The sequence below is a fragment of the Rhagoletis pomonella genome, unplaced genomic scaffold (genome assembly GCF_013731165.1).
Source record: "Rhagoletis pomonella isolate Grant_MI unplaced genomic scaffold, Rhpom_1.0 Rhpom_scaffold_01364, whole genome shotgun sequence".
Classification (NCBI taxonomy): domain Eukaryota; kingdom Metazoa; phylum Arthropoda; class Insecta; order Diptera; family Tephritidae; genus Rhagoletis; species Rhagoletis pomonella.
In genome coordinates this window covers 1-12,030 of record NW_023459918.1, presented here as the reverse complement: position 1 = coordinate 12,030, position 12,030 = coordinate 1, and the positions used below count along the sequence as shown (strand labels likewise).

Below are 12,030 nucleotides of genomic sequence, written 5' to 3'. Positions count from 1 at the left end.
CATGATCCAGTCGATATACGGCCCAAGTCGCATGAGGCCAAAGCTAATACAATCGAACGTCGGGAATCAAAGCGTATGGAGCGCATTTACAATGGAAGTAACAAGAAAGCAAAAGCAACCGATACTGGAAAAGAGTTGAAACCAACAAGACGGCGAATGATTGATCAAACAAAGACGGATAAAGAGACTCTAAGCAAAAAAAAAGTTGTCATCTAAGGACACTAATCTTCAAAACGAGAAAAATCTTTCTCCAAGAAAGCGGTGTGAAGTAAAGCAACCCAAAAAGCGTGATACGGAGACGGATAATGAAAAGGCGGATACTAAAAATGAAAAGGTAGCTAAGTCCAAACAAGATGTAAGCGAAACTCCCAAAAAGCGTGGTAGAAGGGCGGCGAATGAAAAGGTGGAAAGTAATGAAATTAGTCAAAATGTCGCTAAGTCCAAACAAGATGTAAGCGAAACTCCTACAAGGCGATTGAGACAGCTGAGGTGTGATAAAATAATCCGTACTAAAGATAAATATTCTGCGTCACCCTGTAAGGCGAACCGTTCAGTATCCCTAGCGTCTGCGGCTTCTTCAAAAAATACTGCCAAGAAAGAAAGAAACAGTGGCAATAAATCGCTCAGTTCTTCGACGCCAAGTGTTAAAGGTACTCAAAAATTAAAAAATAGGGCAAAAACGAATTCACGAATGGAAATTTTACAGACACCAACTTCGCGGAATACCCGAGGCATGCAGCGCCAGACTCGGTCTTCAGATAGTTCAAGAAGTAAATATATGACGTCGCCTCTTTCCTTAGATAGTATTCGAAAAGGGAAGAAAAGGGGAAGAGGAGTGGCACAAAATTCTGGCAGCACCGGTACCAAAGACAAACAAGGAGATGTTTCCAAATCAACGAAAACGGAAAAAGCTGCCAGTGGTAAGAAAAGAAAAAATATTCATGAAGAGGTGGAAATAGGTGTTGGTGAAAAAGTACGAAAGGATGAATATACTAATGCAAAAAGACAAAAAATAATAGCTGCTTCTGAAGAAGTATCAAACGTAACAGACTCGGCTATACTTCCATTCTCCGATACGACAGAGGATATGCAATGTGGCCAAAAAGTAATTGCAGACACGCATTCAGATAACCTTTTCTTGAGACCACCAACACCGATCAAAGTCATACGCAATTCCGAAGCTAAAATATTACCTACACCAAGTAGTTTTACTGATTCTGAAGTAGTATTTGTACCTCCGCCAGACGCAAATAATAAAAACCAACAGATTGTTATATTATCCAGTTCAACAGAAGATGGCTCTCTATCGTCACAACAATCTGCACAGAGTCGTAGAACTCGGGCACTCAAGCAAAAGAAGTCACTGAAGCGTCCTACAACAGACCGCGAGCGATTAGCTGAATTGTCTACAACGCCCACATTCGGTGAACTATTAGCTAAACAGCAACGTATACACCGGAAATCACCTGATATATTTAGTGCAAGCACAGACCTTGGATTGACTTGCACACAACAACCTGCCGCGGATGGAAATGATGGAGTTGAGTCTTTTAAAGGCTTCAAGATATTTGGCTCCGAGGTCAAACAAATGCAGCAACAGAACGCACACAATTCCAACGGCAAACAAAATAAACCAAAAGTCGTGCTGAGTCGGGGCCGATCTTGCTTGAATATTCTTGAAAAAATGTTTGATGATCCCCATACCGAAGATGCCACTAATAAAACACAAAACAAGCAGTCATCGAAGAAATCAGTAGACGACAAACTAGTAAAAAGGGCGACGAGACGAAGTCAACCAGTGATGCCGTCATTACCAAACACTGCTAATGCCGCTCAACTGCAGCAAGTACAAAACCAGGACCAACCTAAGCAAAAGCAAATCATTAACAGTACCACCACCCAAATAATAAGCGGTCCGATGGTGGACGAGGAAATATTTGAAATTACAAATAATGATGCTTTCGGCAGTGTGATGCGAATCAATTCTAATGGAGAAATATCGCCCGTTCAAAGTGCAGCTCGGAGCCAACAACTAACACAGCACAATAAAATTACTAATTATCTTATCGGTTCGACGCAACTGACACCAACGGAGACAACTCTGGACGAACGTACGCCCAGCAAACGCGTACAAACGCAGTTTTCAGGGACGCTAGCGCGCAGATCTCCGAAAAATAGATCAACACAATCGACAAAACTCACCAAATGGTTTCAGAAAAATGCTACGCAAAATGCCTCTCAATCGAATGTAGATCTGCAAGAAATGCGTGCTAGGAAGCATACCAGGAGCGCAATTGCTAAGCGACTTAAAAGACGTTGTCTGGAGCTGTCCTTCAAAAACTGAGATGAGATGCGCTGAGATGAGATACGCTGTGTATATGATAAATCTGCATGTATGTATGCACATTAATCAAATTAACCTGCATGTATTTAAACAATTTAGACAGTTTTAATGTACCTTTATTCAATTCTATCGTAAATGCACACAGATTTTTATAATTATTAGAATCTAATTGAAAGAGATACGAACACGATTAGTTCAAAGTAGCGACAACACATTGCATGGAATTTTGAAATACCCCATCGTCAGTACAATACATACATATGTAACTGTTGAGTACAAGTTTTAAAACATTGGCCGGTGTAGGCTACATATGTATGTATGCATGTATCTCCATATGCATATACGTACATACATATGTATTAACATATACATATGAAAACATTTTAATTGAAAATTTTAGATACATTCATATAGAAACTAAATACATAAATATATTAAATTAGTTTTATTATTGAGTTTTAAAATTTTAAATTTACATATGTGTTTACACTCCAGTCAGTGTAAATTAAAATCAAATGTTTAGATTGAAATATTTGCCGAACTCGAAGTGATTGAAATAAATGGAATACGTAAATGAATTGAAATTCGTTAGTTGGAATATTTGTTTTTACTGAAAATTGCAGTCAAATTGTGCATAACTGCTTGGCGCTGATATTCTAATTCGCGACGACAGGCTTCACTCAGAAATGGTGGACACTGATACTGTATATGTTCGCTGCAATAGGTGTCCTTGCCGGCGGCGGTGCATTTAAATTCGCTTGTCGAGTGTACTGTAAAATAATTATGAAGGTTAATTTGAAAATACCTGTAATAATTACTTAAATTCGTCTCGAGTAGTAATGCAAATGAGATTTAATTATTAAGATTTTACTGGTAATTCAAATAAAATTTCATTATCAGTAAAAATGTACTGATTATTGCTATGCTTAATACGATCAATAGTCCAAACAACCTCTAAAAAACAAAATTCTAACAGCAATCGTCGCTCGGCAGGCATGCCGAAAATCCGATTGAATTTCTACCTTAAAAAAGTTTCTCATAAAAACCATTTGCCGTTCGCAGGCGGCATAAAACCGAGTTCCATCCATTTTGTGTGACATCAAGACGTGCGCCACAAATTGGAGGAAAAGTTCGGTGCTTAAAAAGCAAAATAGCCGAATGCAACTCAAGTTGTTTTCCCAAATGTCCAGATACATACATACATAGTATGTACTACATATGTACATATGTATGTGTCCTATAACTACGGTGACCATAAATATGGATTCAAAATGAAGGACAATTTTTCAAAAATTTGCCTACATATATTTACGTAGTATAAAAATATCAAAAGAGTATTTATGATTCTAAATTCTTAATACATTTTAAACTTTAAAAATGAATCACGTTTTCTTCATCGATATTAATCTTTTTTACATGAATATTTATCAAATTATAGTAAAACATATTATAATTACAATAGCTTACACGAAAAGTGAAAATCTTTAAAAGATTATTTTATAGGCAAATTTTGAGTCATTCAAAACGAAAACAATACCCTTCTTTTTTTTGTTTTTTTTGGTACTTTTCGCAGTTATTTGTCAAAAATCGACGTCATGAATCGACGTAAACGACGAGTTACAAAGTGCCCTTTACAAAAATATATAATTTGTGCAGGTTGCGCTCCATAGCATCTACATTTCTAATCCGATTTTCATTATCTTTGGCTCAAAGTTTACTGTAATGATATATCTTCTTTATCGAATTTTTAAACTAATGAAAAAAAATAATCAAATAAAACTGCGTATTTGATTGAAAATCTCACTTTTTTCGACTTTGACGACAAAATGCAAATGGTCGCCTGTAGCACTAATAATTTTCATTGAAGTCTCCACAAGTTATATATTTTGGTAAGAGGCACATCAATACCCTTCGAGATGTAAGTCGCTTACGTTGATTGGGAGATTTTTTCATGAGATATTGAAGAAAAGCTGCGAAAAGTACCAAGAAACACTTTTTTTTGAAAAAATCCATCCATTGTCCGATAATTTTAAAATAACGGATAAAATGCGGGACAAATGCAGGACACTTGGTAAAAAGCAGTACATTTTGAGGTTTTTCAGGTTTGGAAAACTACGCAGGACCTACCTTCGAAAAACAGTACGGTCCTGCAAAAAACAGAACGGATGGTCACCGTACCTATAACACGGTGCTACAAAAAAATCACGAAATAAATACGCCCGAAACAATACTTAGTGTAGGTTGTAGCTAGGGCCCAGTATAACTTGAAAAGAGGTTTAATTTTTTAACGTTATTTTGCATGTTGCACTTATCTATTAACAGCTTGACTACTTTTCGTCCTTTAAAAATCCAATATGTTTCGAAAATGTACATATATCAATACAATAATTAGATTATCGCTAGTTTCATTTCGCGTTTTTTTTTTTGTAACACCGTGTAATTTATGCAACATTAAAATTTCTTAAATAGAAAACACAGTTTGTTTCACAATTGCTTTTCTAAATATGAATGATAGGTTTATGTCTGGAATAGCCCTTCGGGGAAAGGATTGCCCCAGGTTTACCGAAAAATACGCGCCTATACGAATTTTTCCTACATAAAAAAAAAAAAATATGGAGCAATTACGACGCCAGCTGAAAATACGCACATTTGTTTTTCGACATTCACAAATGTGTTCTTTAAACCCCAAATGCGGCAGTTATGACGAACGAAGTCATCAAGTTGTGAAACAAACTGTGTTTTCTATTTAATGAAAATTTTGCGTAAATTATGGGACACCTTTTATAAGCGCCGTGCATCGGAACTTACAACAATAGGTGCCTTTGAAGAAGCAAGTCTTGTGATTGGACTCGATCGCATAAATGGCGGGCTCCACTCCTGGCATAGTCTTAGTAACAATATAATCTGCTTTCGCCGTATTCAACCAATAGGGCCAGTGCGATAAACGCTCCGTGTATACGACTGTGTAACGCCATTCATGTGCATGTCCATTGTCGGCGATAATTTTGAAGTCCAAGCTATTTTGTAGAAGGCGAAAAATATAAGCATTATGTATATACATATGTATGTGTATAATAATTTTCTTCTATTTCAATGTATTACTGTAGAACAATCCTAGGTTATTTTGACCAGTAGTGGCTATATTTCTTTGGTTTATGTAATGTTAAATATTTATTTTTTTTTTGATAAATCCAATGTGCAAGTATAGCATTGACACATTAAGTTAAACTTTTGGCAAATAGACCTAAACTTTGGACAAATAAATTTAAACTTTAGGCAAAGAAAATTAACCATGAAACTACATTAAATAAAGCAAGTACATACCAGTTAGCCGCTGCAACAACAACAGTTGTTCAGGAACTGTATTACAGAAGAGTTTCATTTTATTTGCCTAAAAATTAATTTTATTTGCCAAAAGTTTAACTTAATGTGCCAATGCTATATTTAAGCTACATCGTCTATGTTTATGCAAAACCGCCTGAATTCTAGGCATCGAGATTTATGCATAAAGATCTTATTAAAACAACATATTTGTAAAATAAAAGCTAGAGAAAATACAGCCTATAAAGGCAATACCTTTAAAGAAAACCCGTTTTTTCGCTCTCCTATAAAATTTTAGTGCCGTAAGATAGACGGTTTTGCAAAAACATCGACGATATACTAAATGTTAAGCGTACTGTACTAAACACATACCCTGCAGGAAACTATAAGTGCAGGAGATAAACTATAAGTTAAGTTGAAGTTGATTAGGAAGGAAATGTATATTTCAGGGACCGTACTATTATGCTTTTTTTTAAAAAAGGCAATAAATAATTTTTATTTTTTCACCGATATGTTTTCAGTCAAAATTTAAAGTTTTTTGGTCAAACTTGGCTTTTGTTTTTTTCAGTCAAAGAAAAAGTAAAAAATAACTCTTTAAACAATTTTCTGAGTGCTCAGAGTTTATGAGTCTAAAATGAGTCTTTCTTTCGTCATAAATATGATTCTAAGACCAGTCCATGGCAAAATTGTGCCAGGTGTGATAATTGGAGCGAAAAGAAAGATTTGACACTTATTTGAAAATTTGCCGTTAACAATTTCTATAAGATACCCGAATGTTAGGCAAACAAAGCGAGAAAGCTGTTTTATTACTTCACCTGTTTTTAATTTCACCACGAGACCAGTCAATCAGACTGACTCATTTCGGACTCTTTTGGTGTCATAAATTCGGAGTTGAACAAAAGTAACAAGTAACGGTGTATTAATAATCAGAATTATAAAGAATTAATTTTTTTAAGTCTTAGAAAGCACCATATTTCAAACTCTAATATGACTCCTAACTTGGAGTCATATTGGCGTGCTCTTCTAACCTTTATATTTTTGTATCATGCATTATACTATTAGGAGTGTTCGCTATGCAAAAAATTTGTACAAGTTGGTACCAATTGTTACCAAATGTTACTTGCAAGGAGGGAGCACAATTTTGACATTTCATTTGGAGGAGAAGTTGCAAATTCGTGCTGGGAAAATGTTTGCCAGTAAGAATTTGCAAGCAGGATTGTGGCACACGGTTGCATTTTGTCAACATTAATTTGAATCAACGAGTTCGTTAAATTTAAAAATGAACTATCTTGTTGCGATTTACTAATGAAAGGAGTATGTAAATATTCGTTTATTCAATTAATTTAATTAATTCCATATATTTGAAAGGTACTCGACTGAAAAGGCTGTATTCGTAATCGGAACGCACTCGGCACCACTGTCGATATAGGAAATCCGACAGTGACTTCCACAAAGAAATTGAAGCGTATGTTGAAGAAAGTCAAAATAGGAAGAAATATACGTATAGGTCCTGTTTTGGTTTCCACCTGAAATAATTTTAAAAATTTATTATGCTCGAAATGCAACCGTGGGCGCCAGCTGGCAGTGAAGCTTGCAAATGTTTGCTAATTCCTGTTTGCGCAAAACTCAGTAAGTTTCTCTCTTTGGGAGAGTAAGATACCTTATTCTCTGAATTTTGTTACTGGCTAATTCTTACTGGCAGTTGCATAGCGAACACTCCTATTGTTTGTGATAACGGAAGTGAAAATTATACCCGAATACCAATTTAATGTATGGAAAATAATTATAAACAAAATGCACATATGTGACCTGGTCTACGGAAAGGGGGCTTAGGTGTCAAAAAATCAATTTTCACTTTTTGGTTGATTCGGATGGAAGATGAGATGCTTTTTCACGTGGTGAAAAGCAGAAAATCCTAACTTGCTTAGAAGTGTACTAAAAATGTAGAGAAAGAAGAGTAAAAATACGACAAAATATAATTTATTGGTAATGAACAAAATACATTGAATTATAAGCTATAAAGACATGATTATACACTAGAAAAACGTATTATGGGCATTCATTATTACAACAATCTTTTGACAGAAATTTTGTTACCAGCTCCTCCTCCTTTACATCAACAACACACAGGTCCATCTTAACAAAAGTTTGTTCGGTATCATCTTCTGCCTGAGATACACATACTTCGTCTTCATTATCATCGCTCTCTTCATAGTTTTCATCATCGTTTTCATCATCCTTTTCATGGAAATATTGTCCGTATACGGCACTGAACTCCTCATCAACACTCATGTTTCATTTCATGCGAAATGCGAAGACGATAATCAACAGAAACAGTAATCGTCACTTCTTGAGTGTTACTTTTTTAAATGTTCCACACTAGCAACTTACACGATGAACTATAATAATATTCCGACCAACAACAACACTTACTGGACCAACAACAACACTTACTGGACCAACAACATCACTTACTGGACGTCCGGCGCGGAGAACAATTAACAAGATAATGAGAAACTGACGAAACGAGTTGCTTACTTTTAACAGCTTTTTCACAGAAAACTAGTTTTCGCACGTAAGCTCCCTTTTCGTAGACCAGGTCACATATAATTCTTTTTCTAAGGATACAGACATAAAGGGCCGCCAAGAGGAAATCTGGGCCCGGTGATAAATATGTGCGAGCCCCCTACAAGTGGCCATTCTATATTTGCATGTGCACGTAAATAGGCGCTATCACCATATATGCAATACTTTTAAATCGCTAGTACATTCCCCAGCATCAGATTGTCGATATCATCGTACAGTTTCTTAAGTAAAAACACTATCAGCTAATTGCCAAAAAATGCCTACTGCAGAGATCACCTATTTTATGGCATTTGCTCTTGTCTTTTACAGTTTCTTTAATTTCTATTACAATTTCTTCCATTTATATTACAATTTATTTAAAAAACACTAACACACTGAACCATAAACACCAATACACTAACCTAAAACACACCTACAGCCTACCAGAAAAACGGTAAGAAGAAGAGTTACGTTACTTATGGAACTGTGCGATGGTCGATATATTAAAAAAAGAAAGAGAGATCCGATAAGAGAATGTACTCAAAATGACAATTCCACTTTGCAAAATTCAGGAGCGGTTTAACAAAAGTATTGATTTTCAAGAATTTTATACCATTTCTACGAAACGTGGTTTTTCCCGTATAAAATACATGAAAATTTTTGAGCGCATCGAGCGACCTCTAAATATCTTTTAAATTTAAAATCTTTTTTTTTCGGTGTAGAACAATCCTAGGTGGTGGGGGCATAAAAATTTCGGCTTTATCTTTTCACATGCATTTTTGGACCACCCTAATGTGCCTTCATCAATAGTATGTGTGCGACGTGCTCTGCAGATCTTTTAAATTTGTATTTATGCATATATACATATATGTATATATATATCGTCGTTTAAAGTACAAAACCGCGTATCAACAAAATGCAAAACCGAATGAATAAGGATTGAGCCAAGAGTTTGTGTGAGCAAATCCAATTTTTGGCAACCAGTGTCAGTTACGCGGTTTTGCAGAATGACGATACACTGTTTTGTTCTTTAAACGACGATATATATATATGTATCTATATGTATGTATGTACATGTAGTATGTATAAATACACATTTATGCATGTACATATCGCACACGATCTTTAAAAGTGACACAACTCAAAATTACACGTTCGTCAGAAAATGCAATAAAACTATTTCGTAGCACATGTTAATCGTATGGGCAAGCGAGACTATGCCTTAGGTGTTTTCAATAAATTGCAACAAAAATTTTCTCCAGCTTTTGCTTAAGGGTAACATAAATACATTTTTAGTGCATAATTTCAAAAATGCCAAATTTTGAGTTGTGTCACTTTTGAAGATCGTGTGCGATATATATGTACATATAGCTTTTACTTACATAGTCGGATTGAGTGAACGCATTTTACTAAAATCTGCCACATACTCCCAGACCTCTTCCGGTTTACTATTGCCAATCATCGCATCAATCTTATACTTGCGATATCTACTCGCGATTAAAATATACAGAATCAATAATCCACAACCGTAAAGGGTTAATTTTTTTATATTCCAACGCTTCAAGTGCATTTTGTATTCCTTCGGCAGATAAAATTCTAAGTAAAATGAAGCAAAATTAAAATCACTACAACGCAAATGCCGCGGTCGTCTCTCGATATGCGCCCAACGAGTGTCTTGGTTGAACAAAATTTTAAAACTGTTGCACATAGCCACCGGGATAAACAAATAGTAGAGGAACTCCGCACATGTGGGCCATACTGGATGTTTGATATGCGCGATTCTCTTGTGAATGTATGTACATATGAACGTATGTATGTATGTATGTAGATACATATCCATATCAAAATACATACATTAATTGTGCATATCGCCCCTTTCCATGAACAATGTCACATCTCAAAATACCAAAAACTCGAGAAAACCCGCTTTAAAGTTTTGAATTTACATACATATATGTATGTATGTACTTTCATAGTAAAAACGAATACATACTTTCTTCTAATGAGCTATTGTTAATCAAGCAACAGCAATGATATTTTTACACAACATAGAAGAAGAGGCGGCGGTCATTTCTGTATACCTAACACAAAAAAATTATATTTGAGATGTGGCGTTATTCATGCAAAGGTGTGAATTTGATCGTACACATACAGTATCGGCCACATCAATAGCACCCCATTTCAAAATGATATTGTTTGCCGCTAATATTTATTTATTTATTTATTTTTAAGAATTTTCAATAAAAATACAGACTTAAACTAAATAAAAAAAATAATGTAACAAATTTTCATACAAATTTCAAACTTTTTTCTCAGAAGTGTTAGAATTTTTTTGAGTATACTGTTCCAAATGTAGTCTAATAAAGTACAAGTTTTAAGTGGCAAAAAATTACCGTTAATTTTTTAGAATTTTTTTGCCATATAAAAATAAATTGTGTTTATTCGTTATGTGAGGCGTTTATTTGAAAGTGGCATAAGTCATCTTTCAAAAAAAAATCCAGATGCTGATAACACCAATTAGAATTTAACGGTATCTGTTAACTTAAAAAAAAATGCATTGAAATGTTGAGATTTATGAAGTTTTACTATTCAGCGGTATAACGAAAATGTTTATTTTGAAAGTGGTATAAGTTGCTCAAAAAATGCATGTTAAGATACCATGGATGGCACCGAGCAAAAGTCAATTTTGTTAAAAAAATATATATACTCCCAATACCCGGAGCCAAATAGAGTAAAGCTGCGTTTTTACTTTCTCTGACGTCAGGATTTTTAAAAGGACTTTGAAATTTCAAAGATTTGATTAGCTATATAGAATAACACCCATGCCAAATAAAAGATAAAATTCTGTAGAATTGAAAAATATTATCTTTTCAAATTTTGTTCTTGAGTATCCTTGCAAATTTGCAGTATTTATTTATGCAAGAACTATAGGTTAAGGATAAATCGCGTAAAAAAATTAAAGTGTTTAAAAGGGCATTTTCAATATCAATTCGGCCTTGCGAACGAAAAAAATTAATATTTTTAAGTTCTAAATAATATTTTGCTTCATTTGGTACCCATATTTTTATTCTAAATTGCACTGAATTTTTTAAACAAGTTTTGAAACTTATCATATCTTTGAAATTTCAAAAAATTTCAAAAAAAAAACTGGCTCCAGAGGGGAAAACATTAAAATATGTCACGACCCAACATTTTATTTGCGAATTCAGCGTCTTTTACCTAGCACAGTAATGAAGCCATTTTGAATTTTAAATTCTACCACTTTGCAATCGAGTATTTTGACTTACTACATATATGTTTACTTTAGTTGCTTAGAATTTTGGACAGAGCTCTGGGCCGGTTGATGTGAAACGTCCCATTCATGTATACACATACATATATATTTATATACATACATACATATATACAAGAGTTGCTCGTTTAAAGTAATATGATTTAAAGACTATTATATATGTAAATAAATACATATGTAATTTATTCATCAATTTTAGTAAAACACTGTAAAATACGATCCCGTACGAGTCCGGACTAGTCAGAAATAGTCAGAATCAGTCAGATTTTACTGGAAATCGATCCCGTACTCGGTTCTCTGACTATTGAGAGGACAAAAAAGAGAGCAAATACGGTTCTCTCTCTGTCAGAAGTTACCAGTTTTAGACCGAGAATTTTTTGCTGGTAAATTCTGACGATCAGCTGTAGTGTGTTTGGCAACCAAATTGTAAACAAAAGAAAAGTGCACTCTGCTAATTCATTTTGAAAAGTATTTAATTACTTGTTTAAGTGGATTCCAATGAATTTGA

At 34.5% G+C, this 12,030-nt stretch overlaps 2 protein-coding genes across 2 annotated transcripts; one reads left to right on the top strand and one right to left on the bottom strand.

The window, feature by feature from the left end:
• The first annotated feature begins 613 nt into the window (after positions 1–613).
• LOC118752283 (protein suppressor of underreplication-like) lies at positions 614–2,460 on the top strand. Its single transcript, XM_036487154.1, has 2 exons — positions 614–650; positions 707–2,460. The coding sequence occupies exon 2, from the start codon at positions 734–736 to the stop codon at positions 2,342–2,344; it is 1,611 nt and encodes a 536-aa protein (XP_036343047.1). The 5' UTR covers positions 614–650; positions 707–733; the 3' UTR covers positions 2,345–2,460.
• On the bottom strand, positions 2,445–9,916 carry LOC118752284. The gene is made up of 3 exons (XM_036487155.1): positions 9,613–9,916; positions 5,153–5,361; positions 2,445–3,114 (listed from the first exon to the last, which is right to left on the bottom strand). The coding sequence occupies exons 1-3, from the start codon at positions 9,798–9,800 to the stop codon at positions 2,933–2,935; spliced, it is 579 nt and encodes a 192-aa protein (XP_036343048.1). The 5' UTR covers positions 9,801–9,916; the 3' UTR covers positions 2,445–2,932.
• Positions 9,917–12,030: the final 2,114 nt, after the last annotated feature.